Source organism: Aethalodelphis obliquidens, unplaced genomic scaffold (assembly GCF_003676395.1).
Source record: "Aethalodelphis obliquidens isolate GAN/ISIS:26980383/991018 unplaced genomic scaffold, ASM367639v1 scaffold84, whole genome shotgun sequence".
Taxonomy (NCBI): Eukaryota; Metazoa; Chordata; class Mammalia; order Artiodactyla; family Delphinidae; genus Aethalodelphis; species Aethalodelphis obliquidens.
The window spans coordinates 1,539,233-1,566,608 of NW_020838028.1; the positions used below are offsets into that span (position 1 = coordinate 1,539,233).

A 27,376-nucleotide genomic window follows, 5' to 3' on the forward strand; every position below is an offset into this window, starting at 1 on the left:
GGCAAAGGGGGACAATGAAGGAGAAACACAGGATGACACCCAAGTTTCTGACTTTGGAAACTGGCAAGATGGTGGTACCATTTACTAAGATGGCCGAGGTGGGATGTGGAAAGGCAGATTCAGGGAGATGGGATACAGAAGCGAAACAAGACTTCCTCCTTGAGCATGAGACATCCAAAGAGACGTCAAGGAGGCAGTCAGATGTGGGGTCTGGAGGTCAGAAGAGGTCACTCTTGGACATATACATACACTGGGGAGTCATCAGCTCATTGACGGCATGTAAAGCCCTGGGAACAGATGAGCATGTAGAGGGAGAAGAGGGCCTAAGCCACATCTTGAAGAACTCTCCACATTCAGAGGTCCCCAAGAGAAGGAGACGCCCGCAAAGGAATAAGGAAGGGAATAAGTAGGGACGGCGGAAGCCAAGTTAGGAGGGAATTTCAACAGCAGAATGGAAAACTGTGCTAAAGCTACTCAGAGACCTAGTAAGACAGGACAGGAATGCATCCATTGGAGGCAGCAACACATAGGACTTGAATGACCCTGAGAAATTGCACAAGAGTGATGAGAAAAGATATCAGACTGACAGAGTGAAAAGAAAACGAGTAATGAAAAGCTACAGTACATCTAGACGACTTAGAAATTCTGCCTTAAAGGGGGACAGAGAAATGGGGTGAGAGACAGACAGGGATATTAGGGTGTAGGAAGATATTTGGCTCTTTAATTTTTAATATAGGGGTACCAGAACATTAATTCTCTTATTCCTTCAGTCGTTCAGAAAATACGTATCAAACACCAGCACAACATCCTTAGGGAGCTTACAGTCTACCAGGGGACAGAGGCAATAAACAAATACTCATATACCAATTTCAGGTGGGGAGAAATGCGTTGAAAACAAATAAAGCACGTGAAGGGGATAGAGTAACAGTGATATTTTAGATGAGGGCCAGCTCAGAGCGGGTGGCATTTGAGGGAGATCTAAATGAAGTGCAGGAACGGGAATCCTAGACAGGAAGGGGTTGGGAGGTGAGAAGAGATGGAGAGGAAGATATGGACAATATTCTTGGCTTGGGGGGCAGCATGTCAGGGCACAGACAGAGGCCGGTATGTCTGGGGCACCTCAAGAGATAGGCAGAGTGGGAAGAGATGGGGACAGAGAGTTAGCAAGGGCCTTAAGTCCAACAGAGCTGAGAGTTTGAACTGTATACTGTTTGTAGGGAGTCCACTGCAGGTCGTACAAAAGTCTAACACAGAAGGATCACTGTGACTGTTGTGTGAACTTGGAGCAAGAGGTACATAGCAGAGGCTCACTTGGGAAGTGGCTGCAGAAGTCCCAGAAGCCTTGGTGGTGGCCTGGGCTTGGATTTAGGCGTGGGGGTGGGAGATTAGGAGCACTTGGATTTGGGATGGATGCTAATGGCTCGAATATGAGGTGGGAGAGAAAGACAGGGATCAAGGAGGACTCCAGGTTCGTGGCTGAGCAACTGGGTAGAGTCGTTGCTGAGATGAGAAGCAATGGAAGAAGTGCAGGGTTAGAAAAGAAATCAAGACTTGGGTTTTGGACCTGTTAAGTCTGAGATATCTATTAGACAACCAAGTAACGAGATAAAACAGGCAGCTAGCTGGAAAGCAAGGGAGAGACGGGGACTAGAGGTAAGCATATGAAATCATCAACATGCAGACTGGAAAATGAAGGAAATGAAGGCGAGCACCTATGGAGTACATTAAGATGGGGAAGAGGTCAGAGAACAAAGGCCTTGGCGCTGCAAAGTTCAGGGGCCAGGAATGGGGAGAGACGGATCCAGCAGAGGAGACAGAAAAAACAAGTGAGTTGTGAACAGAATCAAGATGCAGGAGCATCACAGAAGCCAAGGAAAGAAAGAATTTCAGGAAGGAGGGAGTGGTCGACCATGTCCTGGGCTGCTGAGATAGCGCTGGCTCCAAAAGAAAGTGCTGGGGCTTCTGTGACTCATGATGAATGAAAAATGCTCTGAGATAACATTCCTTCCCCATAAGTGTACTCAGACTACATAGTTATCTGGACTAGGAATGTTCTATTCATCTAGAATACCAAGGATCTGTTTCCATGAATGCCTCATCACATGGCAAGCCCTCCTTCAGGATTCTCCCAGCCAGCAACCCAGGAGATCCCTGTGTCTGTGAAATGGCAACAGCTCAGACAGTGCTCAGAGCAGAGCCAAGAGAATCAGATATGCTAGAGCAGGACAGAACTCTTCTACAGGTTTCTGAATTTTTCTAACTCACAGCCTGTAAGAGGAAAATTAACAAAATTATTCCTCCCATCTCACATGCTAACTGAAACTGTAGAATAGCTGCATTTTCGGCAATTCTGATTTATTGTTTCTAACCCCTTTTATTCCCCACTATGCTTTGTTCATCTTGCAGTTCCTGACTTTTAAAATCAGATTTATTGAAGTGTAACTTATATACAGTAAAACTGGACCCTTTCTAAGCTGGATGCATTTTGATGAACATAAACAGTCACGTAACCTCCGCCACAATAAACACAGCATTTCCATCACCTCAGAAAGTTTCCTTTTGCCCTTCTGCAGTCAATCTCCTCTGCTCTTCAATGATCTGTCCTCAGCAAGCAAGGATCTAATTTCTGTGATTTACAGTTTTGCCTTTATAGAACGTCACATAATTGGAATCAAAAAGGATGCAGGCTTTTATGTCTGGATTTCTCACCTGGCACAATGCTTTTGAAACTTAGCCGTGTTGTTGCCCCTATCAGAATTTTGTTCTTTTTTGCTACTGAATAGTATTCCACAGTGTGGATGTACCACAGTTTATCCATTCACCAGGTGATGGACATTTGTTTCCAGGTTTGAGCTATTAGGAACAAAACTTTCTATGAACTTCTGTTAAAATGTCTTATGTGGACACAGGTTTTCATTTCTCTTGGGGCAGTACCCAGAAGTGGGATTGCTGGGCCATGTAGCACCTAGCTTTTACTAAGAATAGCTAAATACTTCCTGAGCACTAACTTTGCAACATGCAAAGTTCTAAACTCTTACGGGCCTGATATTATACACTTCTTAAAACAGCAATCAAGTTATTACTGTTCTTGTTTTACTTACGAGGAAATTAAGGCACAAAGAGGTTAGGTCACTTGCCTGCCGTAACACAGCTAGTGTGTAGCAGAGCCAGGATTCTCAAATTCAGGGATTGCAGGGCAAAGCACAAACTATCAACTGTTTTGCTTTGCTGCCTCCCTCAAGTCAAAGGCATGATGTCTGAGAGAGATCACAAAATTCTGACACTATATGGCTTGTGGCCAAACATAGCCACTGCTGACTATTCCTTTCCTCCCTTTAAAATCATGACAATGAATACACTGGAACTCTGAAGGTCACTGTAATAACAACATGTCATTTTAAAGTCAGAACTTTATAGGACAATGTTGGGAAATGCTTTTAACTGTGTCACAGAAGTTTGTAAATATTAACTTACTGGTGTTTAATAACAACTCTAGGGGGCTTCCCGGGTGGCGCAGTGGTTAAGAATCCGTCTGCCAGTGCAGGGGACACGGGTTCGTGCCCTGGTCCGGGAAGATACAACATGCCATGGAGCAACTAAGCCCCTGCGCCACAACTACTGATCCTGCACTCTAGAGCCCACGAGCCACAACTACTGAAGCCCGTATGTCACAACTACTGAAGCCCACGCGCCTAGAGCCTGTGCACTGCAACGAGAAGCCACCACAATGAGAAGCCTGCGCACCACAAGGAAGAGTAGCCCCCACTTGCCGCAACTAGAGAAAGCCCGCGCACAGCAACGAAGACCCAACGCAGCCAAAAATAATTAATTAATTAATTAAATCTATTAAAAAAAAAAAACTCTAGGGGAAGCTAAAGTCAGCCCTCCTCTTCCACCAGCATGGCAAATACTCAGAGTTAATAACAAGGCTCTTTTGGAGACACCTCCACCCTCATGACATGAAAGGCCATGTCAGGGGAAAAATACAAGGACTCTGGAATCAGATAGATCTGTTTTCAAATTTCGGCTCTGGTTCCTGGTGGACAGGTGCGTACAGACCTCCTCACATGCAAAAACTGCTGTGAATAATTCCTAATTTGCAGCACAGCCATAAAGATTCGACAGCACAACATGGGTGAAAACACTGAACATGGTGTCTTACATATTTAATAAACCCTTCCTTTCCCTCCTTCTTCGTGTCTTCCAGAATGTACTGTTGAGCCTCCGAAATTAGTGAGATAGAAGTTGGTTACTTAGCAAAAACCTTTATTGGTTTAACTTTTCATCCAAGTAGCAGCAAAGGAGAGACTGGAAAGTGGTTCTTTAAAATTTCTCATCTTAAAAAAAAAGTTATGCAAACTTTGCATTTTATTCACGATATAATGAAATTATTTTAATATAAAAATGTTGTATATTTACCTCCAGCTAAGTAACTTAGCTTTCTCTGGAAAATTTTAAGGATATTTGTTTTGGGAAGATTTCCCCTGATAAATGGCGGCTTTATTTACACCCTGCCACACTGCCACTTACCTGGGATACGAAGACTCCCAATTATAAAGCATGAACCCACAAAGTCTTACTAAGACTTCAAAAAGATTTCACGCACTTGGGTCATTATTGGCTACTGTCTGCAATCTCTTTACATCATTTTAACATCTATCCTACAATGCAGCCCAGTTTGCAGTCTTGGCTCCAAAAACTTATAACTCTGAATTCTCCAAATGAGAAAAACAGCTACTTTCTGTTACCCCTTTGTGCAGCCTCCTGGCTACCTGTAAGGTAAAGAGATACTGGTTGTAATCTGCTTTCTGAGACAAATCTCTGTAACGGCTACAATAGTAAACATAAATACTGCAAATCTGGAAACATTTTTCAAATAACAAGAAGACACGGAGCATGACCTTAAGTAAACTGAGATGACAGAGGAGTGATAGTTTTTTTTTGTTGTTGTTTTTTATTTTTGTTACATATATATTTTTTTCAGATTATTTTTCATTATGGGTTATTATAAGATATTGAATATAGTTCCCTGTGTTATACAGGAAATCCTTCTTGCTTATCTATTTTATGTATAGTAGTGTGTATCTGTTAATCCCATACTCTTAATTTATCCCTCCCCATTCCCTTTCCCCATTGGTAACCATAAGTTTGTTTTCTATGTCTGTGAGTCTTTTTCTATTTTGTATATAGATTCATTTGTATTATTTTTTAGATTGACATATAAGTAATATATAATATTTGCTTTCTCTGCCTACTTACTTTGCTTAGTATGATATTCTCTAGGTCTATCCATGTTGCTGCAAATAGCAATATTTTATCCTTTTTTATGGTTGAGTAATATTCCTGTGTGTGTGTGTGTGTGTGTGTGTGTGTGTGTGTGTGTGTGTATACCACATCTTCTTAAGCCAATCATCCGTTGAGGGCACTTGGATTGTTTCCATGTCTTGGCTACTGTAAATAGTGCTGCGAAGAACATTGGGGTTCAAGTATCTTTTCAAATTAGAGTTTTCGTCTTTTCTGTATATATGCACAGGAATGGGATTTCTGGATCATATGGTAGCTCTATTTTTAGTTTTTTAAGGAAATTCCATACTGTTCTCCATAGTGGCTGTACCAATCTACATTCCCACTGACAGTGTAAGAGGGTTCTCTTTTCTCCACACTCTCTCCAGCATTTACCATTTGTAGACTTTTTGATGATGGTTGCTCTGACTGGTGTGAGGTGATACCTCACTGTGGTTTTGATTTGCACTTCTCTCATAAATAGTGATGCTGAGCATCTTTTCATATGCCTGCTGGCCATCTGTGTATCTTCTTTGGAGAAATGTCTATGTAGGTCTTCTGCCCATTTTTTGATTGGGTTAGCATTTGTTTTGGGGTTTTTTTGTATTTAGTTATATGAGCTGTTTGTACATTTTAAATATTAACCCCTTGTTGGTCACATCCTTTGCAAATATTTTCTCCCATTTCAGAGGTTGTCTTTTTGTTTTGTTGATGGTTTCCTTTGCTATGCAAAAGCTTTTTAAGTTTGATTAGGTCACATCTGTTGATTTTTGCTCTTCTTTTGTGTTGGGAGACTGATCTAAGAAAATATTGCTATGATTTATATCCAAGAGTGTTTCACTTATGTTCTCTTCTAGGAGTTTTATGGTATCATATCTTATATTTAGGTCTTTAAACCATTTTGAGTTTATTTTTGTAATATGGTGTGAGGGAGTGTTCTAATTTCACTGATTTGCATGTAGCTGTCCAGCTTTCCCAACAACACTTGCTGAAGAGATTGTCTTTTCTCCAATGTATATCCTTGCCACCTTTGGTGTAGATTAATTGACTGTGGGCGTGTGGGTTTATTTATGGGCTCTCTATTCTGTACCATTGATTTTCATGTGTGTTTCTGTACCAATACCACACTGTTTTGATTACTGTAGCTTTGTAGTACTGTCTAAAGTCTGGGGCGGGGGGTGTTATGCCTCCAGCTTTGTTCTTTTTCTTCAGTATTGCTTTGGCAATTCTGGGTCATTTGTGGTTCCATATAAATTTTAGAATTATTTGTTCTAGGTCTGTGAAAAATGTCATGGGATTTTAATAGGAATCACATTAAATCTGTAGATTGCTGTGGGTAGTATGGCCATTTTAACAATGTTAAATCTTCCAATCCAAGAGCATGGGATACCTTTCCATTTCTTTGAATCACCTTCAGCTTCCTTTATCAATGTTTCATAGTTTTCAGCGTATAGGTCTTTCACCTCCTTGGTTAAGTTTATTCACAGTTTTTTGTTGTTTTTTTCCCAGTGTGATTTTAAATGGGATCATTTTTTCACTTTCTCTTTCTGATATTTTGTAAGTGTAAAGAAATGCAACAGATTTCTGTATATTAACCTTGTATCCTGCTACCCTGCTGAATTCATTTATCAGTTCTAATAGGTTTTGTGTGGCATCTTTAGGCTTCTCTATATAGAGTATCACGTCATCTGCAAATAATGATTTTACCTCTTCCCTGCCAATCTGGATACCTTTTATTTCTTTTGCTTGTCTGATTGCTGTGGCTAGTACTTCCAATACTATGTTAAATAGAAAGGGTGAGAGTGCGCATCGTTGTCTTGTTCCTGAATTTGGGAGAAAGGCTTTCAGCTTCCACTATTATGTATTATGTTGGCTGTGGGTTTGTCATAAATGACTTTTACTATGTTGAGATATGTTCCCTCTGTATCCACTTTGGTGAGAATTTTTATCATGAAGGGATGGTGAATTTTAGCAAATGCTTTTTTTGCATCTATTGAGATGATCATATGATTTTTGACTTTTCTTTTGTTAATGTGGTATACCACATTGATTGATTCGTGTATGCTGAACCATCCTTGCTACCCTGGAATGAATCCAACTTGATCATGATGTATGATCCTTTTTACACATTACTGCATTCAGTTTGGTAATATTTTATTGGGGATTTTTATATCGATATTCATCAAAGATATTGGCCTGTAATTTTCTTTTTTTGTAATGTCTTTGTCTGGCTTTGGTATCAGGGTGATAGTGGTTTCACAGATGAATTTGGCAGTGTTCTCTCCTTTTTAATCTTTTGGAATAGTCTGAGAAGGACTGGGATAAGTTCATCTTTGTATGTTTGGTAGAATTCCTCAGTGAAGTCTTTCAGTCCTGTACTTTTGTTTGCAGGGAGTTTTTGGTTTTTTTTTAAATTACAGATTCTATTTCACTTCTAGTGATTGGTCTGTTCAAATTATGTGTTTCTTCTTGACTCAATTTTGACAGGCTATATATTTCTAGAAACTTGTCCCTTTCTTCTAGGTTGTCCAATTTGTTCATAGCATTTTCTTATTATTTTTTGTATTTCTGTGGTATTTGTTTTTATTTCTCCTCTTTCATTTCTTATTTTGTTTATTTGGGTCCTCTCTCTTTTCTTCTTGGTGATCCTGGCTAGAGGTTTGTTGATTTTGTTTATTTTTCAAAAAACCAGCTCTTGGTTTTATTGATTTTTCTATTGTTTTCTTGATCTCTGTTTTATTTATTTCCTCTCTGATCTTTATTATTTCCTTCCTTCTGCTAACTTTGGGTTTTGTTTGTTCTTCTTTTTCTAGTTCTTTTAGGTGGTAGGTTAGGCTGTTTGAGATTCTTCTTGTTTCTTAAGGAAGGCCTGTATTGCTAATGAATGTCACTCTTAGAACTGCTTTTGCTGCATCCTATAGATTTTGTAAGGTTGTGTTTTCATTGCCATTTCTCTTGAAGTATTTTCTGATTCCCTCTTTAATTTCATTGTTGACCCACTGGATTTTTTGTAACTTTTTTTTTTTTTTTTGTAACATGTTATTTAGTCTCCATGTGATCATTTTTTTCGTGGTTTTTTAATTATTTATTTATTTATTTATTTGGCTGTGTTAGTTCTTCGCATCTGTGCGAGGGCTTTCTCCAGTTGTGGCGAGCGGGGGCCACTCTTCATCACGGTGCGCGGGCCTCTCACTGTCGCGGCCTCTCTTGTTGCAGAGCACAGGCTCCAGACACGCAGGCTCAGTAGTTGTGGCTCATGGGCCCAGCCGCTCCGTGGCATGTGGGATCCTCCCAGACCAGGGCTTGAACCTGTGTTCCCTGCATTGGCAGGCAGACTCTCAACCACTGCGCCACCAGGGAAGCCCCTCGTATTTTTATTTCTATGGTTGATTTCTAGTTTCATTCTGTTGTGGTGAGAAAAGATGCTTGAAATAATTTCTATCCTCTTAAATTTGTTGAGGCTTATTTTGTGCCCTAGTGTGTGGTCCATCCTAGACAATGTTTCATGTGCATTTGAAAAGAATGTGTATTCTGGGTTTTGGGGATGTAGTGCCCTGTAAATATCAAGTAAGTTCAATTGTTCCATGGTATCATTTAATGTCTCTGTTGCCGTATTGATTTTGTCTTAGAGATCTGTCCATTGATGTCAGAGGGGTATTAAAAGTCTCCAACTATAATTGTATTCCTGTCAATTTCTCCCTCTATGTCTGTTAGTATTTGTTTTATATATTTAGGTGCTCCCATATTGGGTGCATGTGTTAACAAGTGTAATATCTTCTTCTTGTATTGACCCCTTTATCATTATACAGTGTCCTTCTTTGTCTTTATGAACTTTGTTTTAAAGTCTACTTTGTCTGATATGAGTATTGCTACCCCTGCTTTCTTGTAGTTTCTATTTCCATGAAGTATCTTTTTCCAACCCCTCACTTCCAATCTATATGTGTCTTTCAGCCTAAACTGAGTCTCTTGTAGGGCAGTATATTATTGGTTCCTTTCTGTTCTTCTTCTTAAATCCAATCGGCCACTCTAGTTTTTTAGTTTGGAGCATTTAGTTCATTTAAAGTAATTCTTGATAAGTATGTATTTATTGCCATTTTAAACCTTGTTTCCAGTTGATTTTATAGTTCTTCTTATTAATTTCTTGTCCTTTTTGTTTTTCCTTTTGTGGTTTGATGGTTTTCTCTTGTATTATGCTTGAGTTCCTTTGTTTTTGGTTTTTGTGAATCTGTTGTATAATTTTGATTTTTGGTTACCCTGGTTTTTAAGTATGTTGACCCATAACTATATCTACTGGCTTTAGACTAATAGTCATACAAGTTCAAACACATTCTAAAAGATCTACATCTTTTTACTCCCCTCCCCCACATTTTGTGATTTTGACGCCCTATTTTACATCTTCATGTTTATCCTTTTGCTATTAACTGTAGTTATAACTGCTTTCACAAAAATTATTTTATTGTTTTTTAATCTATGTACTGGCTTATTTAAGTAATCTTCAATCAGTTTATATATTTGCCTTTCTTATTGTGAGTCTCCCTTTCCTATAGATTCTTGACTCTTTTCTACTTAGAGAAGACCTTCCAATATTTCCTTTAGGTTAGGTTTAGTATTGCTGCATTCTTTTCGTTTTTGCTTGCCTGAGAAATTCTTTATCTCTCCTTCTATTCTAAATGATAATCTTCCTAGGCAGGGTATCCCAGGTTGTAAGTTTTTCCCTTTCAGGACTCTGAATATATCATTCCACTCCCTTCTGGCCTGCTAAGTTTCTGTAATCATCTGATAGCCTTATAGGGGTTCCCTCGTGACTGACTCTTTCTTTTCTCTTAGTGTTTTCAGAATCTTTAACTTTTGCCATTTTAATTATGGTATGTCTTGGTGTGGGTCTGTTTGGTTCATCTTGTTTGGGACCTTCTGTGCTTCCTATACCTGGATATCTGTTTCCTTCTTTAGGTTTGGGAAGTTTTCAGCCACCATTTCTTCAAATACATTTTTTTTTTTTTTTTGGCGGTACGCGGGCCTCTCACTGTTGTGGCCTCTCCCGTTGCAGAGCACAGGCTCTGGACGCACAGGCTCAGCGGCCATGGCTCATAGGCCCAGCCGCTCCACGGCATGTGGGATCTTCCCGGACCAGGGCACGAACCCATGTCCCCTGCATCAGCAGGCGGACTCCCAACCACTGAGCCCCCAGGGAAGCCCTTCAAATACATTTTCAATCCCCTCCTCTCTTTCTTTTTCTTCTGGAACCTCTATTATGCATAAGTTGGCGTGTTTTATATTACCCTATAAATCTCATATGTTCCTTTCTTTTTTTTTTTTTCATTTTTCTTTCTGTCCACTGTTCTGTCGGGTGATTTCCATTATTCTATCTACCAGATCACTTATTCATTCTTCTGTGTTATTTAGTCTGCTATTCATTGCTTTTAGATCAGTTTTTATCTTGGCAATCAAATTGTCTAATTTTGATTGCTTCCTAATTCTGGTTTCTAGTTACAGTGACCTGAATTTCTTTCTTAATTCCTTTAGCATTTTTATTACCTCCTTTTTGAACTCAGGGTCAAGTACACTGAGTTTGTTCTTTCAGGGGATTTCTCTTGTTCTTTTAATTGTGAGTAGTTCCTTTGCTTTTTCATTTACTTACATTTCTTATATTTACATTACTTACATTTCTCTGTCTCTATGAATTTAGGAGAAATAGTTATCTACTTTGTTCTTGAAGGGCTGTTTTTATGTGGGAGCATTCCTGTGCAGGCTGTGGGTCCAATATTTTTGGTGCTTGGGCTGTTTTTGGTATGAATGCCTGCCACATCTTTCCTCAGAGTATGCTGGACATTATCCCCTTGACAGGGGGTTGACTGCTGTTCTGATGTCCAGATCCTGCACTGGGTGTTGGGTGATGCCTCCTCTTTGCTCCATGGCTGTCACAGCCATGTCAGTGGTGAGGTCTGCTCCCCACTTATTGCAGTAGAAGTCCTGAGGGTCAGGTTCAATAAAGCTCCACTGTACTTAAGTATATGCTCTGCCCCCAAGGAGGTGAGCCCTGAAGCAAATGAGACCCATTGTGGTCATGGCAAACCTATGTGCTACCCATGCAGGTGTCCAAGGTTTTGCCCAGAAGCAGCCCAAGGCCACATTCCTTTCTCTGTTGTATTCATCCCAGACCTAGTACTAAGCTGGTGGAGGAGGCCGGAGCATCGTGGCTGCAGGAATTGAGGTGGTTGTGCTGTGGCCTGGGACCTGTGCTGCCTCTGTGGCAGGCCTCTTCCTGGACCTGTCCACCCCAGATCCAGCTCCAAGCTGTGGTGTGAGGTGGGCTTAACTACAGCACTCCTGCTGAGAAAGGAACTGCTGCATAATCCTATCCAGGGGCTATCCACTGAGGACATGGGATTCTGTGATGCCACCAACCACCACGTGTGCACGCCAACAAAGTCCACTGCTGCCCAGATCTGGCCCCACTGTTGGAGGGCTGATAATGAGCTCAGATGTCAGCCCCACCCCAACCCTGTACATGCTCACAAGGCCTGCACCACCGGAGCCGTGCCCTGCTGTTAGCAAGCTGAAAGTGGGGTTCCGTTGGTGGACCCACGTCCCACCCTACATGCACTAACAATGGACCTCACTTCAGGCCCTCCAGCCTGTCTCAAAGCAGCTAGACCAAGTCCTCTCCCAAGGTCCCTTCGCTGCAGTTTCAGCACTTTAGTACATACTAGCAGCCCTGCCCAGCATGCATTTCAGGCTTGGAAGTGCAGCAAGGTGGTAGTAGTCAGCGTCAGGGCTGGTCTCTCTCTGCTCTGATTGCTAGCAAGCCAGCATGTACACATGCCTCATGAGCAGAGTCCAGGCCCCTCCAGCTCCCTATCTGTCCCAGTGGGCCTCTCAGCAGACAGGGGAGTTTCATACAGCAAGGGCCTGCCTGTGTGGACACTCCCTCCTTTACAGATCCCCCCAGGGGTGCTGGTCCCATCCTGAAGACTTTTTTTTTTGTCCTACTCAGTTACATGGGATCTTTCTTTCAGCTTTGGTCATTTAAGAGATCTTCTGCCACTGTCTGGTTGGTTTTTTGTGAGAGTTGTTCTACGTGTAGATGTAATTTTTGATGTGCTTACATGGGGAGGTGAGTTCTACATCCTCCTACTCCCCCATCTTGATCTCCTCAATAGTTTTTTACTCAATTGAAAAGACGTTAACATATTAATCCTGAGAAGCCAAAGGATTTAATTCAGCTATGCTAGTGGATGTGGTTGCTCAGTTATATATGCATTATGATAAAGGAAATAATTTAGTCCTTAAAACATATTTTTATGAAAGAGTATTTTCATTTTGTCTTAAGATAATGCCACATGCCCCCTTTCACTGACACCACACACACTTGTAAGTATGTTATTCGCAAGTCCCTGGATATTATAAATACCCTGAGCAACATGTAAAGTCACAGAAATCTTGCTTTCATTATTTTGTCATCAAAATCCCCTTGACAAACTTCCCCCCCCCCCCCCCCCCCCACTCTCTCTCCTGGAAGGCAAGGGTGGGAGTTCCTTGTGTATGAGATCTTGACCCACAGCACAGTGGGCGGTCGACAGGTAACAATAACATTTGCTCTCAGAAGCTACTTTCAAAAGGAGTGGATTATTTTTAGCAATCCATGTGGGCTAATTGGTGAATAAAAGGTTAGGGAATTTCAATTCCACAAACATTATCTAGGTCCCCCATTACATGCCAGCAAGTTACTGAAAGGATATGGGCCTTGTCCTTCTAGAGCTGACAGTCCAAGGGGAAGGGGAAGGAGGGTGGTTCAAATATAAAGGAAGGACATCTTACCCAGGCCGGATGGGAGAGTGGCAGGAGCCATTAAAGGCCTCTTGGAGGCAGGAACACCACCTGAAGGATGAGGAGGCATCAATAAATACAACAAACAAATATAAGGGGGCCAGGTAGGCAGCAGAAAGACCAGTCAGAGGCACCAGACCTGAGTCCCAGACCTGCTTTTGCAACAACCAGGATCTGACCTTGAGCAAGCCATTTGACCTTTCTAGTTCTCCTTTTCCTTATCTATGATATGCGATGGTTAGATTATGTCAGTTGACCTTAATCCTTGCTGTGCATCAGAAATCATCTGGGATCTTTCTAAAAATCCTGGATCCTTCCCCCCAAAGTGTGGTTTTAATTGGTGGGGCAGCAGCGTTTTGGGCAATAGCTTTCCAGGTGATGCTAGCCTGCAGCCCAGGCTGAGAACCACGGGCTGAGATGAGCTCTCAAGCCTATGGTTCTCAACCCTTAGGGCACAATAACATCCTCCCAGTGCAGGCTGCATTCCCAACAATTAGGCGAGACTCTCTGGGGAGGTGGGACCCAGGCATCGGTATTTTTGAAAGTTCCCAGGCTGATTCCGTGGTGCAGCCCAGATTGAGAACCACTGTTCTAGGCCCTCTCAAGACTTCAGTTTCCTATATGGCCAGTGAAAGATGGGAAAAGGAAGGAAAGAGAAGCCAGTTTCTCCCAGAAGAATGAGAATTCTTATGTCAAATTAAAAAGAGAATTGAGTGCCAAAAGCCCCCGACAGAGTTGTAACACACAGTAGGCTTGATTTTGGACATGTGCATAATTCATGTTGATGCATGACAGGTAGAAAATGTCCACTCCAAAATGCTCTCAGCTCTAAATTCAAAACTCCAAGGACTACATCTATAAAGTGACTCCATGGTGTGTGCTCTGCAATACTTAGAATATGATTTGCATGGTTGACTGTAATATGAACATTATATTCCCTACCCCCAAGGTTACTTAAATCCACTTATTAGGCAATGGTGAACTAAACAAACAGTCATTAGAAACACTCCAGACTACCTTTTAAATCTGTTGCTAAATTATATTTTGCCTGCACCAAACTCATACACACAGCATGTCTACAAGCATCATGAAACCAAAGCCTCAGAAATATTTATGTTAATAACAGCATAAGCCACCTCTGGGCCCTCACATGGGATTCTTCAGGGAAGTAAGGGCTCCTTAAGATGAGGGCTGTTCATTACTGTTATTTCTCACATCTGGGTAAATAAAGCACTGCCCACATGTGGTTAGAAATCCACGGAGAAAATGAACTCTCTGGAGGTCTGGAAACGAAGAACACCTCTGATCGACTGCCTCATTTCCTGAAATGAGTCAGAAATGAAAGTAATTCTTCAGAAAAGAACATCTGCAGGGTGACGCAGCTTATAAAGTAACGCCAGATGATACCTGGGACTAAGAGGCTGGGCCTGGGGAAGGAGGAACGGCCTGGACAACAGGGCTGGGGCCCCTGCGCTGCACTTAATCTTGGAGCTGCTGCTGTTCGCTTAGAGGGTCTGCAAATCCAATGAGCGGCTGGGCGTCCTGGTCTCAGCTGTAAATCTTGATTAGCGGTAAGAATGCTCGCATGCCATTAGAAAGCTTGCCCCTCTCTGAAGGGTCGAAGCAGCCAGAAAGGATGCATATGTCGGTGTGGACAAGGAAACAGCAATGCTTACAAGAAAGACGATTTTGCTTAACTAGAAAGAGCCTATGCCTGCTGATTTGGAGAGCCTTTCTTCCTGAGGAGGAAGGACTGCTGTACAGAGATGACCTAAGGCCACCCAGGGAGGCCCTTCCTTCACATTACGCAGGAAGGAGAGGTACTACTGGCATATGGTCAGGGACTGGAGGGCAAGAAAGACAAACACCTTTCACAACAACTCCTGTACGAACCAAGAGACAGGAAGGTGAAAAACAACGGCTGTCGTCACCAAAATCAGACGCCAGTTATTTCTATTAGGTGGCCCATTACTATTCTTTCCATAATGGGTATTAAAAAGAAATGCATCTCCATAATGCTGGTGGGGGGCTGAGGAGGCTGGAAACAATCTAAATGCCCATTAATAAGTGACTAGTTAAATTAAAATCTCGTACATACACAACGGAATACTATGTAGCCATTTAAAAGAAGGCCAGTCCAGAGCGTGTGCAGATCCAGAGATATGTATTTCGTAGGATACATGAAGACAGGAGGAAAAAAGGCCCCTGGACTCTGTTTAGAGCTAAACAGAGTACGTAAACGTGTATGTAAATGTATTTAAAGAAGCTGCCTTAGTGTAGGAGAAGGGGGCTAGGAGAGTGTCGTTCTTCCTTTTATACCCTCAATACAGTCTGAATTATCTTTTCAGGTACCTACCACCCCACTGCTGTTAAATAATAGGCCTTAACTAGGAAGGCTATTTTTGGTTTCTTTTTTGTACTAGTCTCTCTAGATATAATTTAAAACAAATGAATGTTATTTTAAATAGATATTATGGGCTGAACTATGTCTCCTCAAAATTCATATGTAGAAGCCCTAACTCCCGGTACCTCAGAATGTGACTATATTTGGAAACGGGCCTCTCCAGAGCTGATGAGTTAAAATGAGGCTGATAGAGTGGGCCCTAATCCAATCTGATTGGAGCCCTTAGAAGAAGAGGAAATATGGACACACAGAGAGACCTCAGGATGTTCACACACAGAGGAAAGACCATGTGAGGATGCAGCGGGAAGGTGGTGTCCACAAGCCAAGGAGAGAGGCCTCAGAAGAAACCAAATCTGTTGACACCCTGACCTTGGACTTCCAGGCTGCAGAACTGTGAGAAAATAAATTCTGTTGTTTAACCCTCCCAGTCTGGTATTTTACATGGAAGCCCTAGTACACTAACACAGTACAGGCATCCCTCATTTTACTGCACTTCACTTTACTGCACTTTGTGGATACTGTGTTTTCTACAAATTGAAGGCTTATGGCAACTCTGCATCGAGCAAGTCTATTGGCACCATTTTTCCAACAGCATTTGGTCACTTCATGTCTCTGTGTCACATTTTAGTAATTCTCACAATATTTTAAACTATTTCATTATTGTTATATTTGTTACGGTGATCTATGATCAGTCATCTTTGGTGTTACCACTGTAATTGTTTTGGGGCGCCACGAACTGCACCCACATAAGACAGCAAACTTAACTGATAAATATTGTGTGTGCTCTGACTGCTCCATCAACCAGCTGTTCCTTCTCCCCGGGCCTCCCTGCTCCCTGAGACACCACAATATTGAAACTAGGCCAGTTACTAAGTGAAAGGAAGAGTCAAGCAATGTGGCAAACGTCATTGCTGTTACGGTAAGAAAATGCCACAGCAGCCACCACCCTGATCAGTCAGCAGCTGTCAACATCAAGACCTTCCATCAGCAAAAAGACGATGACTTGCTGAAGGCTCAGATAATGGCTAGCATTTTTTAGCAATAAAATATTTTCAAATGAAGGTAGGCACCTTGTTTTTTAGACATAATGTTATTACACACTTAATAGACTACAGTATAGTGTAAACTTAACTTTTATATGCACTGGGAAACCAAAAAATTTGTGACTCGCTTTATTGCGATGTTTGCTTTGTTGCAATATTTGCTTCATCATGGCGGGCTGAAGTCAAACCCACAGCATCTCCCAGGGATGCCTGTATATACATAAATAGATGGGTGAAATTCAAACTAACGTAACATGGAGACAGGCGCCCAAAAGTCTTCAGTGGGTCAAAACCCCGCTATGTCTGCTGTGATGAAGATGGCCTCACCTGGCATGTGAATAAACTGGGGCACATGATGCTTCTGACTAGATCAGGGTAACCCAATTTAGTGACTTGGGCCAGGACTAGAACAGGTTTCCTATCTCAGTCAGGACTCAGTCTGCTTATGCCACTTACCTTTTACTTAACAAATCCCATAACTCAAAGGAATAGAGGGCTTCCCTGGTGGCGCAGTGGTTGAGAAACTGCCTGCTAATGCAGGGGACATGGGTTCGAGCCCTGGTCTGGGAGGATCCCACATGCCGCGGATCGGCTAGGCCCGTGAGCCACAATTACTGAGCCTGCGCGTCTGGAGCCTGTGCTTCGCAACAAGAGAGGCCGTGATAGCGAGAGGCCCGCACACTGCAATGAAGAGTGGCTCCCGCTTGCCACAACTAGAGAAAGCCCTCGCACAGAAATGAAGACCCAACACAGCGAAAATTAATTAATAAACTCCTACCCCCAACATCTAAAAAAAATTTTTAAAAAAAAGGAATAGAGCTCAAGGTATGTTATTAGTGTCCTTTAAAGGCTTGGCTTATATTCAAAAGGCTTTCTTCTTGTGCTGATAACTAATGAAAAAGAAGGTGTAACTGTAATATTATTAATCAATTTAAAAAATAAAAGATTTGGTACCAGGGTTTGTAAAAATTTCAAAAAACAAAACAAAATGCCATATTTCTGTACCCACCTAATTTTTTTATAGCTTAATACATGTGGTCTCAGGTCACAATGCAATATATTAAAAGTATGATATTCCTAGGCTAAAATATCCTTATAAAATTATATAGATTTTTATAAATTAATCAATCCTCCCTTTAAAAATCAGAGTTGGGCTTCCCTTGTGGCGCAGTGGTTGAGAGTCTGCCTGCCGATGCAGGGGACACGGGTTCATGCCCCGGTCCGGGAAGATCCCACATGCCGCGGAGCGGCTGGGCCCATGAGCCATGGCCGCTGAGCCTGCGCGTCCGGAGCCTGTGCTCCACAACGGGAGAGGCCACATCAGTGATAGGCCCACGTACCGCAAAAAAAAAAATTAGAGTTTAGTGTTAAAAGAGATATTAAAGCCACAGACTTTACCTACAGATTCTATAACGCAGAAGTGGGCTAAGATCCAGGCACATGAAAAGAAGATCAAAACTTGAAGCTAAGTATTTGGTACAGTCAGTTCAGGCCACGTTCTGAGGAGGGCAGACTCACTTTTGCCTTGAATGGTTAGGGAAAAGTTTCAACAAGGGCAAGAGCTCTAAACCAATCTGGTATTAGACACATAAAGGCTAAGGAGAGGTAATATATCCAGGTCTGCCTTGCCACTGAGTATAAAGTTTTAAAGGCAAGAACTATGTACCTAAGATCCTAACAGAGTGCCTGGCACATAGTAGGCACCTGCCAGAGCTGGGGCAGGGGAACAGTGGGGGAAAGTACACAGTATGCTCACCTTGGGGTCTGTGGTGCAGGTTCTTGTAAGGAGGTTGTGGGATATAAAGTTAAAGCAATTGGGGCCAACCTGTAGACTGACTGAAGTCTGGGGAGTCTTTAAAGGTGTTTCTGAAAGAGAATATTATAGAACACAGATGGGACCAGCAGTGACGTACAGAATGGACCAGAGAAATGACAGGGAAATGACAGGGAATCAATCAATCAAAGGGTTAATCAAAGGAGGTTAATCATGTAATCTATTGGGAAAAGTCTCAGCTTCCTAATGTATAAAATGGGCATCATACTACCTATCTTCATAGGGCTATTATGAATACTAAAGTTGGGCATACCACATGGCCTGACAGTAAGCACTTAAGAAAATATAATTGCTATTATTATCATAATGACTATTCCACACTGAAAAACAGAGAAGGAAATGAGTGAGAGAACAAGTGTGAGGCGCAGAAGCAGGGTATGTCTCCTTGGGCTCTCAAGTCCTTTAAAGAGAGGATGATAATGGCTTTTTTGGAGTGAAATGTACTGCATTTATTCCTTAGCTCTCCAGAACTTAATACATCAATACAGGAGAACCAACACAGGCAAATCGGATGTCTGAAATGATCTTTAAAATCAAGATACTCCAAAATCAATTTTCAAGTTGCCTTTGTATAAAAGTAACTATATGGGTTAAGGCTAATCAGTTTTGAAACACTAAATTAATAGACTCAGATATAAATCCACAAGAACAATTTTCATAACGAAAATGCCAATGCCTTTTTAATTAAGGATGGAATTGCCAACATAAAAGACTTCAGATAAATGAGGAATTGTTCCTTTCACTCATAAATGAAAGGACCTGATAACTCTGTGAATTATTTTGAGATATTGATTACCAGAAATTGTTTAGAATCTAAGCTACAGGACTTTCCAACTGCATAATAATCACCTCATATTGGGGCTGAGAGCCTCAGACCACATTTGGCGCTCTGGCTTTTTAAGTTCCTTTTTCTGGTTATTATCAGAGGGCCCACAGCGCTATATTTAGAGTCATTAGATACATATGAAGCTCTACTGAAGATAATGGCATTTTGTCTAACAGGAAGCAATGCTATCTTTATTTCTTTTTGTCAACTTGACCTTAGAAGGAAGAGTTACTACGCATAAAAAAAAAATGCATGCACATTTACATAAATACATACACTTGTACACATGGTAAAAGGTTTACCAACTAACCTTTATGTATCAAACATCATGAAATTAATGCATCAGAGATCCATGTTAATATTCCTATTCTCAACATACATGATCTATTTAAAAACTGCTTACTCTTTGGCCCTGAACCAGGTTTCAACATTTACTGTATCATTGAAGGGTATATTACTTCTTAAAATTAATTCAAAAACAAAACAACAAAACAAACAGAACCCACAAAATTACCCAAAGGGACTAACACAAAGGGAGAAAAATAAGGCATAACTGATTCGTTTCGCCAGAGCCAAGAGAAACTTTCCAATAAACAATGAGGCCCAGATGAAGAGAGAGTTAGCAGTCAAATTAGTCAACTAAAGGAAGTCAAACACACCAGCATCATGTGACGACTGTAGACAGATATCAGCCAGCACATATACATATTCAGTACCGAAAATGAGTAACATCTTAGAAGAAAACAGCAGAGAACAAAATAAGGAATTTAGAAGTGGGAAGAAGAAAAGGATTCCTGTAAAGAGAAGAACAAAGGCTAAGACAACATGGGACAGGTAATGGGGTGACCGCCAGATAAATCAAGAGAAATGAGTTTGAATCTCTCTGCTTTGTCCACCCAACTGGTTTTCTTCAGAATGTTTCTTAACTTTTCTAAGCCTCAGAATCTTCATCTGTTGTCTGAACAGGGAAGTATTGTATGATATCCAAAAGTCTCTTGCAGCTTGGACAAAAGACCAGAAGTTTCTGTTTAGATGATAAAGTTACTTTTTTTTTTTTTTAATAGGCTACTTTCATTGCACAGTGGGCTTCACGTGCACAAGTCTGGAATTTCACAGAAGGGAGCCCTGAAGCCTGAGCTAAACCAAGGCCTCTGAAATGAGTACAAACAGCTTGACAGGTTGAACATTCCCTGTGCTACAATGTTGACCTAGGCCACAATCACTTTGCCTCTGCCCTTCCTAGCTCTTCCTCGTCGGATACACTCTTTACCCAATCCCAACGCTTCACACAATCCTGCCAAATGCAAGTAAGATGCACATTTATGAAAAAGTTGGTAGAGCTCATCAGGTGTAAGAGGAAATGAAAACGTTTTGTGGCCGCCCCTGACCTTGAGAAATGACAATAACCAGTTCTACTTATTGCCCTGTTACAATGAGTAGTCCAGTAAGTCCCCTTTCAAAATCTTCATAATCTGAAATGTGAAAAAATATTTATACCTACAACAGTCTCACAGTATTATTTATAACAGCAAAATAATCTGCTACACGTTAGATCTGCAACGATCAAGGGATGATTATGTAAATGGTACCTCGACTTAAACTCTCATCCACAGCCCCTGTGCTCACCCTCCATGGGAATCAGATTGCCTGCTGATGAACAACCTCTTCACCAGACTTAAGATCCTGGAGGCAAAAACCGTGTTTTGTTCATGGACTCAGCCACAAAGTCTACCTCACAGTGAAGACAAAATAAGTATCTGTGAAATGTTTGCTAGCAAAGGCTTCCACGTCGGTTCTGTCTAGTGGAATATTATGCAGCTATTAAATGTGGTTTGTGAAGCATTTTTAAATATAAGGAATGCTGATGATGAAAAGGTCCTGGAGACGAAAAGCGGTGAATGTATATAATGCCACTGAATCATACGTTTGAAATTGGGTAAAATGGTCAATTTTACGTTCTGTATGTTTTACCACAATGAAAAATAAATATTATGGAATGCTTATGAGGCAAGTTAAGTGGAAAGACAGGATACTGTATTTCTAAACTATATAAAATTCTGCGTTTTTAGAAGGCTGGAAAGAAGCACACTAAGGTATTCATGTTTGGTTTATCTCTGAGCAGTAGCATTAGGGGTGATTTCTGTTTTATTTGCAATTTTCTGTTTTTTCCAAAATATCTACAATGGACCACTTACAGTCATACCTTGGGATCTGTGGGTGATTGGTTCCAGCACCCCTGCAGTTACCCAAATCCTGGATGCTCAAGTCCCTTATATAAACTGGTGTAGTATTTGCATATAACCTAAGCATATCCTCCTGTATACTTTAACTCATCTCTAGATTACTTATAATACCTAATGCAATATAGATGCTATGTAAATAGTTGCTGGCTTGTGGCAAATTCAAGTTTTGCTTTTTGGAACTTTCTGGAAATTTTGGGGGGGAATATTTTTGATCCACGGTTGGTTGAATTTGTGGACGCAGAACCTGTGGATACAGAGAGCTGACTGTAACACTACAATCAGAAAAGTATGTGGCACAGCAGACGTCAGGGATAGGAAGGTTTGGTTACCAACAGGTTTAATTTGGATGAGAATCATTCACCTTGCTATGAGCCTTGATACTGCATACTATCTGTGCTTGCCCACACTGTGGAGACAACCCAAAGGCATGCCATGAGGGTTAAAATTTTAACTTTATTATATTGAAATGTCTTTCTCTTCTTTTTCTTTTTGCAATGCTGGAAAGCATGCATTACAAATTTGCTGCTCCGTAAGTATGCTTTGTCCAGGCTGAGAAATAGGAATAGATGATTGTTTTGGACACGTTAAGTGCCGAACTGCATCAAATGCACAGTTTGTCTCAGAGGTGAAGGCTTTCCGGACCTGGGATGGGCCAGTTTGGAATGCCTCGTAGAGAATGAGGCATCCAGACAGACTCAGGAAACATGAGAATCACCACATTTAAGGATAAATTAGAAGCAAGGCCTTTGGAGTTGCACAGACTCAGGATTGAAGTAACATATAAAAAAGACCTAGGACTGCCACCTATAATTGTCATGTTGAGCGCTCCTGGCCTCAGTTTCCCCACAAATAAATGGGGATAATAATACCTGCCCCTTGGGTATTAAATGGGATGATGTTTGCAAATCTGAGACACAAGAAAACCCAGAGCAGAGCCTGCAGTCAGTAGGTGCTCAATCAGTATCACTGGTTTCCTTTCCTTCTTTCGAAAAGAGTATCTAATCTGGGAAAGCAACAGTAAATGACTTGAATGCTAAAAATGACCAACTGTCTATAAACAAAGTTAATATGATAGGAGTAAAGGAAGATATTTTCAATAATATTTTAAGTTATCCCATCAATTCAGTTCTCATATAGTTCAAAACAATATTCTTATTCTTTGTTCCTTAGTAATAGGAAAATATTAATCACTACTCTCTGTGTATTTCACACACCTGAGACCATGAAGCCACCCTTCACTTCCTTCTTCAGTGTTCCCATCTTAAAACCTTTCATTCCTTTAAACAAGCTCTGAGCCCTCTGCAAGTTCCCCCCAACACTGTAAGGGATCCTCCAAATCCCTGGGAGCAGGGCTGAGCTTCGCGTAAGGCAGCACCTGATCCATGCATCCCAATGTTGAGCTTTGGAAAATACAACTAATCATTATGCTTCTGAAGGTTACTTGACTTGGGGCGACCGATGGGGGTGTGTGGGCGCTCCCAAGACAGATCCAAGTGTGACCGGTAGTGCCCTCTGTCTGCTTCCGTAACCTTTGTCCCTTGCTTTGCTTTGTCATCATCAACACTGTTTAGCAAGCCGATAGCTTCTGAGATTGCATCGGATTCAACATTGCACCACATTTCTCCCTTCAAAAGAGCAGCCTGTAGCTTTGCAGAAGATCTGCTCCCTTCCTTGATGAGCTCTTTTACTTGAGTGCCTCACTGGGCAAAGCAGGAAAAGAACCAAACAAAGGATGACGGAAGTCTTCAGCTGTTTGGGGTTTCCTTTGTGCAGACTGAACTATGAACCCCACTACTCTCAGGCTAGAAAGCTCGAGTGTGTTCTTTCAATAAACATGTCCTGAGCTGAGCGGTAAATGCTGGGTATTCCAAAATAAGCCAGTCTTGCCTTATGGAAGAAAAGTGTGTTAACAAGGACACCATAGTGCAATATGTTCTAAACAAAGGTATATAGCTGCACAGAGGGGCGGAGGAGGACACTGGGTTTGACCAGACAGGATTCTAGGAGTCGGGTAATTCACACATCTCTTTACCAGCCACTGAGGAATGAATGAGCTGACCCCACAGTGTCTCTGGGGGGCTAATGCAGTTGCAGTCTTTTAATGCAGTCTCTTTAACACCATTGCCACTGAATTGCTTTGGTTACTGCATTTGCTTTCTTGTTCCCCTCACATGCTCACCTCCTTACTTTATTTTTGGAATAAAACATATGGTGCTTTCATTCTCTCCCCAGTCTTTCAACCCCATAATGTTTCCTGCCCTGGAGAGTTGCTTTGACTATCAGGGAAAGAACACTGTAATGGCTTAGATGGAGCAAACAGAAAGCAGAACGAGCCTGCTGGCTGAAAGGAGCCAGAAAAGTGTGCGTGGAACCATTGCCTGAAGTGCCCACTGTGACCAGGCCCTCAGCGGCCCTAGCAGGTGAGTGACTGCCCTGTGAATGCCCAGGTGCACCCCTGTCAGCTGCAGCTGGGGACAGTTTATCTTCGAATCACTGTCTGTCCTCCGCCCCTCACCTCACCCATTTCCAGTGGCAGAATATTTGTCAAGAGTGGTTTTTAACCTTTCGTAGGCCATGCAACTCTTTGGGAAAATAGTGAAATTCAAGGATCCTCTCCCCAGAAAATTTCTCAGAAGCAGATAAACATAAAATATTATATACAACTTCTAGGAATTCGCAAACTCCTGAAGCCCATACCTGGAATACTAGGAGGGGTACACTGTGCAGTTTGAAAGTTTTTGAGCTTCTATCACGTGCCAAGCACTTTGGAGACCCCACCTCAAACTCAACTTGTCACCATTCTCTGTGTCGAACCGTTTTCCCACGCCCAGCCTGGAACATGGGTCCCTATGTTATCTGCCCAGGAAACCCCTATTCAGCAGCTTAATCATCACTCTTTTTTTTTTTTAATAAATGTATTTATTTTATCTATTTATTTTCGTCTGCGTTGGGCCTTCGTTGCTGCCCGCAGGCTTTCTCTAGTTGCAGTGCGCGGGCTTCTCACTGCGGTGGCTTCTCTTGTTTTGGGGCACGGGCTCTAGGTCTCAGGCTCAGTAGTTGTGGAGCACGGGCTTAGTTGCTCCGCGGCATGTGGGATCTTCCCTGACCAGGGCTCTAACCCGTGTCCCCTGCACTGGCAGGCGGATTCTTAACCACTGCACTACCAGGGAAGCCCTTAAGCATCACTCTTGAATGAAAACATTCTGAGCCCTTCACCCTAATTCCCCCACTGCCCCCAAGAGGGTCTCATCGCACCTTATTGCTGCATGACTATACTCAGCAGGCCCTTGTATCAGAGATCCTGCAACATTTACTACCTTCATGTATTTACATGGCTTTCTTCTCCTGCTAGATGATAAGCAACCTAAGGGCGTGGATTGTAACTTCATCATCTTTTATTTCCAGCTTCTAGAAAAGTCCTTATTCTGGAGAAAAACAGTCCATTGAGGGGAAACAGACACAAATTCAGATAATTTTAACACTGGGATCCTAATGGTCAACCTGATGGGATGAGTGATTCAGCAGCAGTAAATGAGAAAAGTTAGGAGTGGACATGACAGCAGAGGGGCAGGCGGGCAGGAAACAGTGTGTACGGGGAACAAAGTAATTCAGGATTCAGGGTGACTGAAAATGTAGGCAGGAGGAAGCTATCAGAGATGAGGAGAGCGCAGTACAGAGGGGATGAGGTTATGAAGGGCACTGAAGGAGGTGGAAGGGAGCTTAAATTTATTTCGTAAAGGTAGGAAGTCACTGAAAGACATTTTTTTCTTTCCTACTTGAAAAGTGACAGACGATAGTTGTAGAAAATGGAGAAAAGTCATAAACATTTACAACCCCACCATATTGAGACAACCACCATTACCATCTTTATGTATTACATAAACACATACGTATGTGTATGTGACTATGGTTTTCATGTACTTTTGATCCTGCTAACATTTATGAAGCATTTGCTAGATACCAGACATTGTGCTAAATATACTACATGTATTCTGTCATTATGTCATTTAATGCTAAGAAAAATTCTTAGAGGTAGTTCCCATAGTAATCCCATTTTAAAGAGGAAGACATAGTGAAGGGCTGAGTGGTAAGGGGGAGAGGGAGAGGTACAAGGCCATCCAGCTAATACGTAGCAGAGTTAAGATTCAACACCAAATTTTCTTACTGTAAAGACCACTCTCTTACACTTCAATTTTTTAAATTTATTCTCACTCATTTAATTTATAAGACGAGTGAATCACTATATCCAGTCTGCTCAAAAAACTCCCTTTGGGATCCGGATTAGCATTGTAGTAAACTAAAAAAAAACACACCTGAAAAGCATGAGGACTTTACTACTGTCTCCCCAGACAGGGAGCACCAAAACCCCCTGCCATTTACTTAAATATGTTGCAATTGGTAAAGCTTACAGCTTTCTTCACTGAAGCCTTGTAAGTTTAGGAGGGTGACATGTTGAGACATGCACTGTAGACAAATTAATCTGGCAATGGTACAAAAAGGTGGATCTAAGAGGACAAGATTGGAAAGCTGCAATACAAACTGAGAGATAAGGCCACAGTCCCGGTGAGAGACACAGAAGCCTAGGACCAAGGCAGTGATATTTGGGATGGAGGCGAGAGAATGGACTCAGAAAACACAGGAAACAGAATTTAAAGGACTGGGTATGGAGAAAAAGCAGCAGCAGGGTGGTGTGAGGACAGAGAGGAGGTGGGGAAGGTGGATAGGGGGTGGCATTCACTGGGAGAGGGAACACAGGAAGAGATGCATTTTTCAGTGTGTGCATTTTGAGGTGGCGGTTGGGGAATAATGAGTTCGACTGTGAACATTAAATCACTGAACACATTCTGAGTGCCTACTACATGCCAGGTGCCTTGCCAAATGCTGGGGTCAGTGGTGAACCAGACTGAGGAGGTCACAGGACAGGTGGAGTGGGGGTAATAGAGTAGGAAAACAAGGAAGCACAGAGGTGGGTACATCCCAGTGGAGATGGCCTGGAGGGAGGTCTGAAGTCCAAAGGCAGGTCAGACCCTATAAACTGCAAGCGTGAATGGAACGCCCTCAGAAAACACATATAATAGAGCGAGCAATAACAGGGAGCTCCCTGGTGGCCTAGTGATTAGGATTCTGGGTTTGCACTGCCATGGCCCAGGTTCAATCCCTTGCTGAGGAACTGAGATCCAGTGAGCTGTGTGGTGCAAGGGAGGGAGGGAGGGAGGGAAGGAGGGAAGGAAGGAAGGAAGGAGGGAAGGAGGGAAGGAGGGAAGGAGGGAGGGAAGGAGGGAGGGAGGGAGGGAGGGAGGGAAGGAGGGAGGGAAGGAAGGGAGGGAGGGAGGAAGGAAGGAAGGAAGGACAATAGAGCAAGAACAGAAGTGAATCCAGGTTGGTGCTCTGAGTAACACCAGGATTTTAAGTCAAGCAGAGGAAGCAGGAGACCAAGAAGGAAGAAACAGTCAGACACAGGAGGGGCCAAGAGAGCCCAGATCCCACAAGCCAAGAGGGGAGCAGAAGGAATAATAATCCATCTTGAGACTATCCTGCCCTTGGACTTCTCAGGAAGGATGACTTTTTTTTTAAATTCAAAGGTCATTCAGTCTATTTTAAACATTAAACAAAGTCAGATAAAAAGTCCATGACGAGGGTAAGAATTTACATATCCTGGTCGTCTCTCAGAGGTTTATCCACCAGCCATATGGAGTTGATGATTAATATTCAGCAGGAAGTGAATTTATAACCACGTGCCTGCCATTCAAATGTGAAATGTTTTCTGCCCAGTACACCCAATAATAAATACATTAATACATCTTCAGTTTAAAATACATTTATGAATAATTTTATACATTTTGTAAATTTCCTGGCAAGAATGATAATAGAACAATCTATTTTCACCGCTACGTGAAACAAAAAAGAGGAATGAAA

General features: G+C 41.9%; 1 protein-coding gene across 3 annotated transcripts in view; it reads right to left on the minus strand.

Annotated features, from left to right (window-relative positions):
- Window positions 1-27,376, minus strand: part of ANO6 (anoctamin 6) — a 200,350-nt gene that overhangs the window by 147,731 nt on the left and 25,243 nt on the right. For 2 of the 3 annotated variants that reach the window (XM_027093542.1, XM_027093540.1), the window contains exon 2: window positions 13,102-13,161. The exons of the other annotated variant lie outside the window; for it this stretch is intronic. In XM_027093542.1, the coding sequence (XP_026949343.1) occupies window positions 13,102-13,161 (60 nt within the window). The remainder of the gene's footprint in view (window positions 1-13,101; window positions 13,162-27,376) is intronic. 3 annotated transcript variants of the gene reach the window in all.